The following is a 16,965-nucleotide window of genomic DNA, read 5'->3' as shown; positions in this document are numbered from 1 at the left end:
CAGCAGGACTAACCCCGGAGTAAGGAGCAGCCCGGAGCCTGCTGCTGAAACCACCATAAATTACCTGCACATGTAACATACTTCTGCTCCAGGAGACATCCCAGAAGATTTACCAGCTTCAAGTAGTTGCTTTTGCTTTGGAAAACCTCACAAGACTCCTAAACTGGGATACAGAATACAAATAAAATAAAATAAAAACACCTAAAAAAGGTAAACACTTTAAGAAGGATTACTTATATTTCATTCACGTATTGTTGTACTTGTTGCAGTTGGAGATGCTCTCTACAGATATCTGCTGCCCTCAAGTGGTACATGAGCTTAGATGCAGGTAACTCCCTAAAATAAAAGACCAAGACTTCTTTCTTTTAGGTAAAAAACATTTATTTAAATACTTTTGAGGTACTGCATTGAGGAGAATGAATGAGCATTGATGCACAGTAGATTTTTCCAGCGGGTTTTCTGAAATGCGTCACAGGATACACAAAATTGCATTGACATAACATTTAGAAAGTAACATTTTAGACAGTAAAGTGTAACAATATAAAAGTAATTCACATTTTAAGATAAAATCAGGCAGCATGTTCATGATCAGGTGCTGAAGAATATCGAGAACCAAGAGTGCTCTCACAGGCGGAGCATTGTAGACAATAGATCAACATAAGCCCTGACCCTTATGTTGAACATTTGATCAAGAAAGAACGCTCAAATCCAATCATCCTTACGTGATAAACAAAAGGTTGGAGTGTATTTAAGCTAGACCTTGAGTTAATGCAATTGGCACTGATGTCCCTTCATAAGGGGATAGAGCTAACCGATCTTTTAGATTATTGTATACTCATTTACTCCTTTTGTTTGCCTTAAGAGCAACCATGAATGATATCCCCAACACTGTGGTCTCTCTGTTTCTCTGACACTATGTCGTGATAAAGTTTGCAGTGCAGTTTATCTTGTTCAGGCTCAGTGAAAGCTGCCTTAGAGAAAATCAATTGGTTCTGCTGGTTAACCTCCACTCCGTACGCCTGACAGAGTCGGGTTGTGAGTGACGCGTCTAAACACAAGAGTTGAGCCAGTCTGGCAAGAGGGAAGCGACAGTTGCGGCTGCTGAATCCGTGGCTGTAAATGAGCAGCAGATCTCTACGACATGCCACCAGGTGACGGTGAAGAGCACAGCTTTGTATGAAGTTTAACCTCTTAGCCAATCGGAGCAAACGCACAGGGTTTCGCTCATGGAAAGCTCTGTTGATGGAGAGAGCGAGCGTAATGCCAGGAGAGCTGCGAAGCCGCTCGGGGAGCTCCATGATGTGCTGCGCTGCACGAGCTGAACCTGGAGGAGAGGAAAAGCAAGAAAGCATGAAGAAATTATTCTCACAGATGACCAGCAAATTTCCTTTAAAGGCTGTATTATCGATTCTGATAAAAGCAGAAAAAGTTACAGATAAAATTACGACTCCAGTAAAGCCGCTTCTTTTTGAAGGGCAAATTATAACTTGTTCAGAGAGGGAATGCATCACAGATTAGCTTTTTCAACAAATCTCTGCATCAACATCCTGCTTATAGAACATAAATGATGCTTTAACATGTCAGCAATCAACCCCCCAAAACAACTTGTGTTAAACAATGACACACGGCGACCAACCCAAGTTGTACAGCAGCCCGAGAGCTTGGAACTCTTCCTGGTTGGGATGCGGTTCTGTTCCAGTTGCGTAACAGTCCAGCAGCCAGCTCAGGTTCTCCTGTAGGTGTGTGTCGTTGATGCGCGGGTCGTAGATCCGCAGGGGTTCACCACAGAGCCGGTACGAGGCGTAGATGAGGAATCGCACTGTCCGCTCTAAAATGGCAACACAGTTCAACCCGGACACCCTCTGGATGATCATGTCCTGCTTCACGCCGCGCAGCCGGTCAAAGACAAAGTTGTACACCTGGGAGACAAGTTACATTTGTTTTAATACAGGTTGTGAATAGTTTTTATGTGCAAGTGAGTGCATCTTCAATCTTAAGCTGTTCTTATTGGGCTTGTAAAAGTAACCATATCCGAAACCAATTTACTAGACTAGCTCCTTTCTGCAAAAGATGTATTGTGTATTCAGGGTTTCCCACAGCACTTGACAACGCACGCCTGCCGCCTTAACCAAGGTCTTCCAAAAAAAAAAATATGAGCGATATTCGCCGTGTTACTCTGTCCTGTTTTATCTCATTCCAAACCGCGGCCAACGCCAGCCTCGCCCCGGACAGCCCACCACCTCAACTAATTTTCTGCGGAAATCCTGGAATTCAAATGGTTGCTATAAATGTGGCAGTTTATTACAAACAATCGCTCACAGCTTGTGCTACAGTAGTTATTAAAACTGTTGCACTGTGTATCCAAAAGCCAAACGTTACATAACATGCTATGTGGTTAGTTAGGGCTTATTTTGCACTTTAAAGAATAGATTGCTGACACGCATATTAACTCCTGCATACTTTCTTGATTGTGAATTTTATAAAGAAAAGTGTTTGTGATGCTTCGTCTGGTCAATGTCTAGCACCAAAACATTGCAATTAGATATTTACTTGCACGTTACACATCTGCTGGAGCTGTTACCTCCGCGACCCTGACGGAAAAGCGGGAGAAGATGGATGGATGGATGGACATGTGCGGGAGCTTATTTGTAAATGTTGATAAAGTAAAATGTTAAAAACTTAATACATGACCCAAACTCTAATAACTTGAAAACTGAATGACTAGGGAAATAACACTTGCCTCAGTCCAAGGACGCAGGTGAGGGGAGGCAGCGATGTCATCTATAAGGTAACACACAGTTTTCAGCAACACAGCAGCTGGACGGAGGTCAGTAGGCTTTGTGGAGTCTTTCCCAGCTGCTGGTCTTGAATATTCTTTGACAGCACGTAGGTGGTCTCCCCTGGGTCGTCGATCTCTCTCTGTGCCTGCCAACAACTCAAAACGGTGAAGGCAGTTCTGCAGCTCGCGGTCCTGCAGCTCACGAGCGGGGCACATGGTCCGGCAGGTTCCCCTGGGCACGTTTTCTTTCCCATGATGCTCCCGTCTTTCATCCTCCTCCACTTCTCTCACCTGGGCTTTGCCTCGCCATTGTTCTTCGGTCCTCTGTCTCCATTCTCCTCCCGCAGGGGCATCCCTCCTCTGCGAGAGAGAGCTGCATGAGAGAAACAGTTGTGTTGTCAGCTGAAAATGTCAAGCATACAAAAGAAGGGCTTCTACCTTTGTGAGGTGGCCATGGCACACAAAAAAAAGCCAGGACAGTCAAATATGCAAGTGGCTTCTAGATCTCCATCAGACAACACCGAATAATCCACTGCTATTCTATTGGGTGAAAACAGTTAATTTAAACCCTTGTCTTGGCCCTAATCGACAAAAATCATACCTTATTAACTAAACTATGTTCTTTTAGTATGGTCACCTTTTTTCTATTAACATATTCTGTTTATTTGTATGGTATGGATTGGCACATTGGAACTTGTTTTATATTTTACCACATACATGTAGGACCTATTGAGTCAAGTACAGGTTTCAGTTAGCTGCACTTTGCGCTAACAATCTAAAGGTTGAGTTACAGTAAGTCCACATACTTCTTTAATAAAACAAAATCTGAAAAAGCAAAGCGTTTTAATTACTGCTGTCATGTTAGCTCCACCTGAGATCTTCACATTATGTTAGCTGCTTTTTCTAGTGATGCAACAAAGGATAAAACACAGCATTGTTTAACCGGGTTTGAGGTGTTTAGAACGGACTGGTAAAGGTAACGTTAGCTGTATGTCGCTCATATATAAAGCTAAATAGGAGTTAGCCATTAGCTTTGACGTTAGCCAGCTAGCAAAGACAGATATCTTGCGAGCGGTGTTTCTACTATCAAACATTTCGTATGTTACACGAAGCGAACTGTCAAAGTAAGTTAGAAAAACTTGACTTCGGACATATTTTTTATAGAAATGTTAATAAATATGTGAAAAAAAATACATGTACTCACATGCGACGAGGCGCTCTCCTGCGGTTCATTGGTCCTTTGGAAAAGACCGGCCGTCACTTTCCAGAGTCAGCCAATTAAAAGCGTGGTTTGATGTTACGTCACTTCCGGAAGCAGACTCGATCGTTTAATACTTACTGGGAAAAGTTATGAAAGCATCTCAACTTCAAAACTTAAAATGACAGGTAAGGAGAATACCAACCTTAAGAGAAATTCCTTAATACATTTCATCTTACATCTATAATTTAGGTATATAAAATTTAATCCATTTTTGACCCTGAAAGTATATAAGTGGTTCCCATTCGTAAGTTACTTAAATGTTTTTACATGTGATTGTTTTTTAGTAATAAGATTAGTTAAAGAAAGATGTTCTATATCTAAACGATACGGTACGGTAAAGTATTGTATCACCATTTCCCCAAAATGTGTAAAACAAGCCACTTTTATGTTAAATTAAATTGGAAAACACAAGCTACAATCTAGGGATTGGTAGCAAACCACATTCACAAACTTAACACTGCTCCCAAATCTTATTAAATATCATGTTATTGTTACCTTTACTACTGAACATAAATCTAACACATTTCAAATGTTCTTGCTTTCTCACTTGGACAACAATTTTCACATATTAGTTTACCCAAAAGCATGACTCGCTCAAGTTTATTTGAGTTACTTCCTGTTTGAAGGCCAATGTTGACTTATTTTATACTTTCTGTTTTATTTATTAAAAATGTCCCAAGCAATAAACAGTTTCAGTCATATTTCAATAACATAATACAGCTACAAAGAAATCAAGCTGTATTTAAGAAGCAGGCAATAAAAAGGTACATGTACATGCAAAGTGGGGGAAATCTGGTGGGGGGAGGGGTATCCAAAGTGCGTGTTTTGTGTATCCCATGCTGTCTAGTATTCTTCTATGGTGTGGGGCAGTAGAGCTTCAGGGTTCTTGCAGTGCCAAGCTGTTCCTCCTCCGTGGCCTGCTGGACATTGATGGTATGGCGGCAGACCAGTGAAGACAGCTCCAGTAGCTCTGAAAATGTCCTGAAATAGAAAACAACAAAGTTTGAATACAAGTGCAACGAGAGGGGTGGATCAAAAAGGGAGATAAGTGGGTAAGCAGGCTTTTTTTGCCTCAAAGTCTGAGTTTTAAGTGTCACAAAGAAAATGAATGCACAAACTGTATACATTGAAATCTAGTGAAAAGTAAAGTAACTGTCTTATTTCAGCCAAAAGACTTAAGTCATGAACTGTTATTATAAAGGAGTCATGTCATACAGTAAAATCCTCTGGGAAGAAAATCACACCGAACAGAACATGTATTCACAGCATTACCAGGTTCAAAAAGACAAGTGATCTATTCACACTGTCTATGCTTACCCCGACAGCTGCTGACTGATGTCTTTTGATGTTGTTTTTATGTCTCTGAGGCACTCTAAAGAAGTGCTGTTGTCCGTCTGATCTCCCTCTGTGCACTCCACCAGCAGCTTCTCACTCTCCTTCAGGCAAGCCTCAGCTTTATCTGAAATGGGAAGACACAGGTTGATATGACACAACATGGATCACAAGTTGCAAAATTCAAATCCCATGGTAAAGGTTACATGAAATATTCAACATTTCAAGAAGCACATAGTTCAAACCAGCTGTTTTTGTTGATATACGGATAACCAACTTCTTATTAGGACCAATACATTCCTACAGCATTTCTGTATTGGTTTTGCATTTGCTCATCTCAGGTGTGAAGTAGAAAGGACTGTGTTAATGAAAGGTGCTATCGATTCATATTTACCTATTGAGGAATCAGTATCAGATTATAGTTTTTAAAAGGTGTTATCTATCTCATGTTACCAAGTCAATCTGAATATGATCGTACCGTCCTAATGAAGCACACCATCTGAGTGTTTCATGTCTGTTCTTTTATCTTTGACAATGTTGTTTTGTGCAACTTTTAAACGCAGTAACAACCTAGAAACTCCCTTCTGTCCCCGTCAATGTAGAAGTTCTTCACTGGCAGCTCGTGTCGGGTGGTGTCAACAGCTGTGGCGAAAGACTTGTAGTTCTTTGTGAACTGTTTGGCCTTTTCTGCCACAGGAGTCAGAGCAGCAATCTGAAGGAAAATGATAATATTAGTAGGATAAGAATCATGTACTTATACTATCTTTAACACAATGTACGCATTTGTTTGACACAATACAATTCTAAAACCAGGTATAGCCCAGCTGTTTTCTATTTCAACGAGCCTAAATGGGGTATGACTTTGCAACAGCACCAATGTCTACAGATATAAATGTGATAGGACAACATTCAATAAGGTTATTACAAAAGAAGATTATTTCCTGACCTGTAAATCTAGCAGCTCATTCACCAGCCTGCCCTTCTCCATGATGAGGTACTGATGTTTCTTCTCCTGGACTTCATTATACAGGGCCTCTTCTTCCTCCATCTCCTGCATGATCCTTGTTTCTGCCTCAGCCTTACGCTTTGCAGTGTTGCTCTCCATCTAAACACAATGATCAAAGAGACATGTCCAGATTTCTAATTTCTTAGGACTGATAAGATGTTCATTATGTCACTCAAAACTGAGTTTCATTTAAGAAAACAGATGCATTGAAAGCATGCTTTAGCAAATCAAATACAGTAAGTTAGACTAACTCACCTCAGCTGTGATATAGGCCAGTAGGAATGTCTGCGTCTCGATGATCTCCTTCTCAGTCTCTGGATTTCTCTCGGGCTCTGGTGCATTTTCAAACACTGTTTTCTCTTTGAGAGTTTTATAAAAACAAAACTGTTAAATTATTGTCTTATTTGTAAAAATAACTGCCAACATGTTAGGATGTTTTAATCGGTTTACCTTTAATGACTGAAATATCAAAATTTGGTCGAAAGCAGTGTCCATCTGAGAAAGTGGACTGGAGAATACTTTTCCCAAGCAATGAAGGCTCAGCTTCACAGGACATCATTGCTGTAAGGAAAACAACATGCTAGAGTTATTCATAGCTCTCTTCTCCTCTATCTTTTCAAATTGGAAAGATACACCTTCCTGCTGTAGAACACTTCAATAAACATACTCTTTGATTCAAATTAACATAGTCAAAATGATATTCACAGTTATTAACAGAGGAATGCCTTACATGTAGCCTTTGGGGCCATCGAGCGTCTCGGTGGCGTGCCCAGTCTCGGTGGCGTGCCCACTCTCGGTGGCGTGCCCACTCTCGGTTTGACTCCACTTGGTTTAGGTGAAGAAGGCCTCAGCGGCACAGCAAGAGACTCGTTGGTCAGTGAGTTACTCTGTAAATGGTCATAGGGGTGCAATGTATTACAACTGTGAAACATCAACAGTGTAAACAGACAGACAGCAAAACTGCATACAAACAAGGGAGGCCTAATTTAACTAATAATGTATGCAGAATATTGGCAGCATAGGTCTTCATTCTAAGTAACAACAGCTAATCTAGTTGGATTACCATGAGCAAAACTGAAAAAATACATTAAGGAAAATAGGAAACTACCTTTGAAAGAGATGACTTCTCAGCAGACTGCATATATCGAGACTTGACAACAGTCCCAGTGGCTAAAGATTGAAAGAGAGGGAGGAAATACAATGAATATTAAAATGCTTTAAAGATGACAGCATGGAGCAAAACTGAGTTTGAAAACTCTGGCAGAACACATTATTGGATGTGTTATCATCGGGATTACTAATTCTTATCTAAAGTCTTATAAATGACAGCAGTGTTGCAGTAACTAACAACGTGAACCATTTCCAATACTTACTTTTAACAGTTTTCTTTCCAGGTCCACTGACGGTGGCTTTAACAGCATTGCTGCCACTTTTCGAGCTGAAAACGAATTAGTAAAATGTACAAGTTAAATTCAATAATGTTGAAATGAGAGCACAAATTACAAAATAAAAGTTGTCTTTATTATTTATTTTGAAAACACGACAAACCGGAAGCTAAGCTATAATGTTAGCTCAAAGCCACCGATCAGTTATTGTTACATTTTAAAGTGTGTATTAACGTTTACAGCGTACATGTGTGTTTGAAGCAGTGAAAAAGTAACGTTTATGTTTAATAAAAGATGATATGGTGTTATTTAAAACAGCTAAAGTGGGTGTTTTCAACATTAAATTATCCTTAAACAAAACTTAGCATACATCTACAAATTAAACGACACTCACTTAAAATAAATCAACACTAATAAGGAGAATAAGATGACAATATAAATACCTTTTAGTGTCAGCGAAGGAACTTTTAAACCCGCTCGGAGCTGTTGACGTTCTTCTCGACGCCATAATGTTTTGAAGCAAACCGCCCGTGCTCCAGTTTTGTCATCCGGCAGAAACAGGACGTGAAACATTGGTTCCGCTTCTTCCTCTTCTTTGTGTTTGTGACGGATTGAGAAGAAACATTGAAGGTGAATGCTGACATCTACTGTAGTGGAGTGTAAACTGTACTTTATTGTACCACTAGCTACTAGTTACTTTACACCACTGCCTACTACTTGCATAGCATTTAGCTGACGCTTTTATACTGAAGCGACTACAATAAGTGCAATAAACCATAGATTCATACTAAGGAAAACAAGAACAGAGCTCACAAATTTATTTCAAACAAGCTACATCATTGTAAGTGCTGGTGCATAAGTAAATGACTCCTTCAGACACCCAATACTGTGTTATTTGATCACTAATAATAAGAATTATTTTTTTTTTAGTACCTCAGCTTTTATTTTTCACATAAAGGTAAACTCAAAGGACATGTTGACCACTCTGAAGACCATAAATCGGACAATTGATGGGAATTTCATTTGAATGTGTGCTTCTTTTCTGGTGGATTTATTCTTGAAGTTTTGATTTTCAGTTTAAGAAACAGATGTTAGAGAAACCATTTTTACCATTGAACAATAAAATATTAAACAATATCAATTTAGTTTGAAGGCGAATTTTCCTTCAAACATAATAATAATATGAACACCTGTGCAATACAGGGGATGAAGTGATGAAACTCATAGTTTAGCCTTTTCTGCCGAGACCTTGACAACTAAGGGCCAATTTATATTATCAAAATATACTATCTATTTTTGAAGAATGCAGCAGCTGCATTGCACTGAGTAAAATATATGCCCAAAGCTACAGTTGTTCTAGAGACCACTAGATGGGTGTAAGGGTCTTCACTGCTCTCGGTTGTCAACACAGATTCTATGACACTTCTACTTTCAATCTGTACTTATTACATAACATGTTATGTCTCCTGTGTGTGTCGACAGAAATTAATATGCATCTATTCATGTTGTTTATCATTTACTTACCTGTCAGTTTCATCAGGTGGGTACAGCAAATGCCAATCAGCAATGCAGGATTGGAAGTTTGTTCGCACACTGAGCAGATAAACAGATTATAACCAGGATAACAGAGATGCGTCCACCTAAACTGCATCTGTGAAACACTTTGAACTGGAGCACCATCACACTCACAAAGGAGAACATGGAAACAGTTTAATGTAAACTCATGTGCATCTGCTTGCCTCTGTACGTCTTCAAATGTGTGTGTGACTATCTACTTAGCAGGTTCTCTTACCTGGAGTGTACTGTTTGTCTGTGTGCACACGTCTTAAAGAACATAATGGGTGATGATCCCGCCTGTCTGAGCTGGCCTCGGACAACAGGAAGGACAATGTGAGGAGAGGGTGTGGATCTGAGTGGTAAACACTGGGCAGACACTACTGTGGGGGTAGAGAGAGAAATAATATTGAAGCCTTGTAACAGAGCATTAACACCTCACAAATGTAGGCAGTCAGTTCAATATTGGCTTCACTATTTGCATAGGAATTTCCCCCACAAAGCTATTGCATAATCATTTTAAATCTGATAAACAGTAGTTGAATTAATTAATGTATGCTGGCCAACATCCAGCTTTGGAAACTAGTTTTATTCTGACCTTTCTGCGTTAATGAATTTCATGATAAAGGTTAAACACTTAGGCTTGGCACTCAAACAAATATCTCACAAACACATGCCTGTATTTGTATGTGTGTGCGCCCAAGCATATGATGTGTATCAGTCTGTGTAAAGGCCGGGTCTTATCATTGCTCTCTCTCTCTTCTCTCTCAGAGTAATAAGGCTGTGTCTGCATGCTGACTGTCCATCTCTCACCACCAAGCAATGCCCCGACCAATAGCTGCCTTTGAGGTGGAAAACAAGCGTTGATTATAGTGATACGTGCATATGGAGTCAAAGAATGAGTTCAGGATTCAATCGGTAAAACATGTGATTAAACACAAGTGTTTCATTGGTGATGTGGTTTCTTTTTTTTAATTTTCTTTAGGGTACAGGACAGGATCCAGTCAAAGGCAAAAGCTGAAGGGAAAGAGTGAGAAGAGCACGTTGAAAGATGGCGATATAAGGACACATGGAGTCGCTGAATGAAAGTCCTTGTCTCTTTTATGAGCCCTCCTCTCTTGCCTTTCTCTCTGATCCGAAACTCTGACGTCTAACGTAGGATTTGCCTATGTCACCGTGACCTCACTGATACTCTGCTTTGCCCCTTGAAGACACTTTTAGGACGATAAAAATGCAAGATGAAACAGCTTCAATTCACAGTGTGCATGAGGTGAAAGGAAGGTTGTTTTCAGGTCTCCTAACGCATGTATCTTCACATGAGTACACACACACAGACAACCCACCCATGCAGCCCACACACCGGACCTTCTTCCCTTTGCGGTAAAATATTACTCATCACTGCCCAGTCTGCCAGTCTGGTCCACATAGCCTTACAGGAATGCCGCAGAAACACAATACCTCATACGGTCAACCCGGTAGGGAGATTTTGCAGCATTCAGTTGGACATCAGTCTTACATCTGAATAAACAATTTTAGCCTGTGGAAAAACCTCAGCTCTGCAGACAGGTGTATGGTTTCCTCTGTTTGCCCTTGTCTTGGTGATTTAGAGAGAAGGCCCAGCCTGTCAACCAGAGGCTCCCAGTGTAAAGTAGTTAAGCTGGTATGAAGTGGAGCATTAGCACAGTGTTTACTTCTAACACTCAGACTATCTGGGCAGCTCTGCTGGTCATTTTATCACCAAACCCAAACACTGTAGGTGTATCACGTTGGGTATGTCTGAGTGATAGCAATAGCTTTATATGAAAGCACAAACAACCAGAGGTGGAAGAAAGCCATTGTTTTGCAAGTGCTCAGTCAAGACCCAAGTCCTTACAGCTTTGAGTCCTAAACATGTGCTCATCCACAAAAGCCCAATGTAATTTATAGTATTATCTCAGAAAAATGCTGTTCAGAAACGTTGAGATTGTTCATCATCTTTCTCTTCCCTAACTCTGACTGGCTTCTGTTTAGTTGGGTATCCATAGCGATGTGGGGAATTTTATTGCTGACTGACAGCTGTACGTTTAATCGAAAAAATAATTAAGCCCAAGTAAAGTTGGGAGACATTAAATTCCAAGTCGCATTGCAAGTCTTTTTTGAATTGATCAAATCTTTGTCATGTGACTCAAGTGAACACACATACAAACAGTTATCAACACTGAAGAAATGGCTTTCTAAGAAGATAGACATTTTCACAAAGCAGATCAATTAACTTTGTGGCCGAGAGTTAGATGAATAATGCCATTCTTCTTGGCTGTAATGCTGTTATTTTTTTATTATCTAGCTCTACAGAAGAGTCATGCTCTAGTCATTGCACTATTGTTGATCTCAAATAAGAGGTTTGAAGAGTGGACTAAAGTTGTATTTTTTTCCACAATAACCTGCACTTTTGCAGTGATAAATAGCATCGTCTCAATGTAACACTGCAGACTCCATCAGATGAGCCGCAGTCTGTTTTCCACCTCGTCCACGTGTTGCTCACTTCCTAATTATTTAATTACAGTGCTTATCTTCACAGGACCTGACCTCAGCTTGGTGCTCAGTCTTGTGGATGCATGATGCAGTTTCCCTGAGCTGCACTGCTGCAGGCCGGGGGATTTCCTACATGCGTCTTGAGGGCAGTAAAGGCTGTGTGTTCAGGCAGAAAGTTTAAGAACATGCATCTTCAATCACATCAGTACAGGTCAAAGGCTCATGTTCCCTAATAGGTGCCTTCCTATACGGATTGGAAAGGTGACCTCATTCAAAAGTAAATTAAAAACACATCTTTCCTCATCAACCTTCAACCTCTCCAAGTCTGTCCTAAAATAGAAATAAAAAACGTCATTCCTTTTTATTTATTTTGCTACTGTATTGGTTCATTTTTATGTATTGTACATTTCTCATTATACGCATTTTGTGAGTCTTGTTTTCTGTTAATAAAACAGTATGAAGTTTATCTCACTTCTCTTAATTTTTGTGTGTTTTAATCGTGTTGCTCATTGCGCTTCCTATTATAAATACAACCGTTCAAAGGCATGCTTTTTGATATGTTTGGCTAAAATAACATTTGACTTGAGATGAGCAGTTGCGGGAAAAATACAAATTACTTTGAGGGAAGGGAAGACACTACATTTAAGTAAGATATACTGTATGTTTCAACATCTTCAGTGACAAATACAATAGTGAAGCAGGTGTTTATTCATGTCTTGAAGTACTGTGCTTTTGCTTATTTATGTGAACGTTTAGAGAAGGAAAGATGAGCACCAGTAAGCATGACTAGTTTGGTGTGTGTGTGTGTGTGTGTGTGTGTGTGTGTGTGTGTGTGTGTGTGTGTGTGTGTGTGTGTGTGTGTGTGTGTGTGTGTGTGTGTGTGAGAACCGTGTGCGGTGCTATAGCAGGGCAGTGTAGCGTGCAGTGCAGCAGTGAGCAGAGGCGCGTACAGCTCCAGTCCTCTGGTAATCCCTGCGTTTTCAGGAGCCCTGGCCCGTACTTGATGAGCTTGAGTAAGAAAAAGGTTGCGCTCTCTCGTGTGTTTCTCTCTCTCTCTCTCCCTCTGTCTCTCATTCTTTTATTCACTCTCTTTTTCTCATGCCCCCCCTCCCCCTCCTCTCCATCCCCTGGAGCCACTTTGCGAATGAATGGATACCAAGTGTTTGCTCAGCAACTCTGCTTGTCCCTCGATATTTCTAAGGATTTCATCAAAAAGAGGAAGAGCAGACCAACTGACATCAGAGACCAACGGAGCGTTAGGTGTCTGACTGACAACTGAGGAATATGTCAGGGGACACAATGCTCATTCCTGCAATTTTGACTTCTAATAGACACCTGTATTCAACTCTGAATCAATTCTGCATTTATGAAAACACATGCTCTTATTATGATAAGCTTCTATCACAAACATAATTATTTAGTATAACAAAATGCTTTCAGGAGTATTTTGACAACCGTATTTATTAGTGGGTTTCAATGTCTAGTAGAAATAATGAAATACCTTTGGGTGTGGGTAACATTTCTAGACATGTGAAATGTTCTGTGTGACAGCAAGTCTGACACCATCATACTCAGCTAATTGATATTATAATACAACAAAATGTACCTTTTTGATAGCAGGGTAGAGAACTTTCAAAACAAAAGCACTTTCTGAAAGCTATAAAGTCACTGCAGTCTTTGACAAACAACACTTGGAAATGTCTTTTTTTTCTCAAAACAGAATCAAGGCATCAACTGCATTTCGGAGAATTCCTATAAGTACATATTTTTTGTTGTATAAAGCATTAAAAATATTGTATTTACAGTTTAAAGTCTGACTAAGGCTCTTATAAAGCATGAGTCACTGCTTTAAGGACTGGCAAATACAACTGAATTGTTGAAGTATAATATTGAATTAGCAGAGGAAAACTGTCGTCTGCTCTTCAAATAAAAATGGGCAGTATTGCACAAGGGTCTCTCTGAGCTGTTGCATAACAGGACACCAAATCTCTAGCAAAATTAAGCAGTGAAATCAAGGAATATGGCATTTTCTATCATCTTGTAATGTGATGATCTTAACGCTGTTGCCTATGGTGCAGGTCAGCAACACCATCATCATGGTATTGAGGCAAAGCAACAATAGCAACCATTCTGTAATCGGAGTAAAACAGGGTGGAAACAAAAACTGCATGTTCATGGTATGGGTGTACAGAGTCTGTGACGAGTGTGAAGGGAAAGCAGAGGTGTGAGGAGGCTCTGGTGGTGTGTGTGTGTGTGTGTGTGTGTGTGTGTGTGTGTGTGTGTGTGTGTGTGTGTGTGTGTGTGTGTGTGTGTGTGTGTGTGTGTGTGTGTTGGTGGTGGGGGGGGGTGGTGTTTAGGAGTAGAGGGGATTATCAAGAGGCCGCAGGCCCCGAGGCAGAGGGCCCGTTTCCTGGCCTGAGCCCCTGTTTGTCCTGCCTGACCTGGCAGCTCTGGGGGCAGATCCTGCTTGGATACAGCCGCGCTCCCACGCCTGTCTGAAGCTGTTAGCCACCGGCTGTGAGCAGCTAGCTGGGCTTAGTGTTGTCTGAGCTGCGGCTGGGGGTGGGGGGGGGGGTCCTATCATCTGTATGTGTGTGTAGGGGGGGGCTACTTTGTGTTGGCAAAGTGAGGGTGACGGGGAAACACGCATCCAGTAAGGCAGGGGGCGGCTATGATTAATGATTTTGGTTGGATTATTTCCACCGTATATCTTTCAATTCTGACCGTTAAGAATCACAAGTCATGATTTCTGAAATGTTGGGAAGGTCCTTTTTTACAAATGGTTGTCAAATTACGTAATATAAAGTTTTGTGATATGGTGAAAGAGGCCAACATACTTTAGTGCTGTTTGGCGGAGATGCTTCAGAAAGATATTCTCTCATTGGAGGTTCTGATATTAAAAACAATTTTCCATTTCTTAATTTGAGTGTTTGAATGTGTAAATGAGGCATTATCTTATCAAAAGCTCATTTGCATACTTTTTCATGACAAAAATCCAGTAATTTGTTAAGTCTGATTAAAAAGAAGTGGTTTAATTCCGTGTTGAATACGAGAGTCGAAGTTTTTTGGATACCTTTTTGTATCATTGTATAATTCAGAATATATGTGTGTATATTTTGGGAATACAATGTTTATTAAATCTATGACTTTTATACGAACACACCACTCTGGAAAAATGTCTAGCAGAAAGGAATGAAACTGGAGAGTCTGGTGTGTGCGACTGTTAGTGAAGTGGAGATTTCTAGTTCAGAGCAGGAGGAAAATGCATCAGAAATTCTGTAATGCCTTTTTATTCAGGTTTGCCTTTGATTTGTTTCCCATCTGTCATCAAATGTCAAGCAGCATGATGACATTATCAGACTGCTCTGGGCTCAGTCGAGACATCGAATCGCTCACAGCAGTCCACAGCTCATCTCCATGGTGTGTAAAGTGGCGGCAGCAGGTCACCCCTCTGTGTATCTTACCTTTTGTAATTAGCTTCAACCCTCTATTTGCCTAAATAATCAATTAGAAGCACCACTTCATGCCTGTGTTTGAAGGGTGTTGTCTGCGTACCACTTGTGTGCAGAACGGTGTTTTTACTTCAGGATCCGTAAGATAACACTCCTTCTCTCTGGCTGCAGCACTGTTTGATTATCACTTTCCAAAAATGAAAATGAAATGAGGGGATATTTACTTTCCTTCCCCAAAAGCTTTGATAGCTCAATTGCTTGTTTTCAGTGGCTTGTTATTATTTTTCAATTGGTGGATTGGCTGCTGGGCTCTGTGAGTGTTGTTTCTGCCCTGGATATACAGAGAGGCAGTGAAAGCAGCGAGACACTGAGGGAGATACAGGGGGTCATCAGCGCATCTCTGTTACTGCCTCTAACACTAACATACATCTGGTTGGGTATGGTGTGTGACTCTAAGTTAATACGGCCTACAAAACCCTTGTTATGGATAATGTCTGGATGTTATTACTGGATGCTTAATGTAAATCCTTTTTTGTATTAATTACGTAAATCTGATTGCTGGAAAATAAAAGCAGTGGAGCAAAAAGCACAATTTTAAACTACAAATAGGGCAAAGGTATAAAGTAGCATAGTGGGAAAATACTCTATTGATTACTTATTTATGAACAGTACCTTAGCACTTTACTAAGTTAAGATCCGGATTATCTTTTCAAAATAAAGTGTTTTTTAGTTACTTTATCCCAAAACCCCTTTTATAAAGAGGCATCTGAGTTCAACATTAGTACAATAGAACTAGTTTTGGAAAGTAATTAAGTACATATCATTACATACTGTACATTCTATACCTATTCTAATCATATTCCACACCTCTCACACTTATTGTACATATTACATCCTGCTTTATATTTGGTTTTTGATATTTAGTGTTTTGTTTTTGTTAAGATGTTCTGCACATTTTTTGTCAAAAACATATATTGTTTTTTGTAACTATACTGCCTTGTGTGTATGCTGCTGCAACATAAATATTTCCGAAATTGGGATCAATAAAGTAATTCTATTCTATAAACTCAAAAACAGTACTGAAGTACAACTTGGGGAAAAATTGTATACATGTTTTGCCACTTTGTACTCCTACTCCACATTGTAAATGTTACTTCACTATTTGACATATTTAGTTACTATCAGATCAAAATAATTGATAACTAATATGAATTAACTAATACATTAAGACGTATTATGACAAGTTAAGATACCAAGCACATAACAAGAGCTCCAAATTGACCGGCTGCAACATTAAGGTGATTAACTCATTAAAGAATGACATGATTCTGAAATGGACAACCATGCATACCAAGTCATTTCACTTTTTATGCTATAATTTGATGCTCATACTTTTTGTCCTTTAACTTATCTTGACTCCAAACTGTGATATTGCTACTTTAACTAAAGTACACTATTTGAGTACTTCTTAAACAACTGGTTCAAATTTAGAAAAAATACCCCAAACTGCATAACTGTGAGGTCATGTGATTTTCCTGTCAAATTAAAATGTTCTTTGGGGTTTTGTCCTCCTGCCTCCATCGTCACCAGCTGCCGGTGGCGTCATTCGCTCCTCGCTTTATAAAAATGTCAACGCCTTCCTCTCACCTGGACTGACACACAGCACCCAAACACCATCAGCACAA

General features: G+C 39.9%; 2 protein-coding genes across 2 annotated transcripts; both read right to left on the bottom strand.

Moving 5' to 3' along the window:
- Nucleotides 1-376: 376 nt before the first annotated feature.
- On the bottom strand, nt 377-4,136 carry sac3d1 (SAC3 domain containing 1). The gene is made up of 4 exons (XM_063890515.1): nt 3,984-4,136; nt 2,741-3,152; nt 1,637-1,919; nt 377-1,324 (listed from the first exon to the last, which is right to left on the bottom strand). Exons 1-4 carry the CDS (start codon nt 4,010-4,012, stop codon nt 858-860), a joined length of 1,191 nt encoding a protein of 396 aa, XP_063746585.1. The 5' UTR covers nt 4,013-4,136; the 3' UTR covers nt 377-857.
- A 359-nt stretch (nt 4,137-4,495) lies between these two features.
- Nucleotides 4,496-8,339, bottom strand: haus8 (HAUS augmin like complex subunit 8). Its single transcript, XM_063891755.1, has 10 exons — nt 8,207-8,339; nt 7,752-7,816; nt 7,487-7,548; nt 7,109-7,265; nt 6,829-6,939; nt 6,634-6,737; nt 6,319-6,477; nt 5,943-6,084; nt 5,358-5,499; nt 4,496-5,021 (listed from the first exon to the last, which is right to left on the bottom strand). Exons 1-10 carry the CDS (start codon nt 8,269-8,271, stop codon nt 4,895-4,897), a joined length of 1,134 nt encoding a protein of 377 aa, XP_063747825.1. The 5' UTR covers nt 8,272-8,339; the 3' UTR covers nt 4,496-4,894.
- Between the last annotated feature and the right edge of the window lie 8,626 nt (nt 8,340-16,965).

The sequence above is a fragment of the Eleginops maclovinus genome, chromosome 9 (genome assembly GCF_036324505.1).
Source record: "Eleginops maclovinus isolate JMC-PN-2008 ecotype Puerto Natales chromosome 9, JC_Emac_rtc_rv5, whole genome shotgun sequence".
Taxonomy (NCBI): Eukaryota; Metazoa; Chordata; class Actinopteri; order Perciformes; family Eleginopidae; genus Eleginops; species Eleginops maclovinus.
Note: the sequence above shows the minus strand (reverse complement) of the source record. Positions and strands in the feature narration are given on the sequence as shown.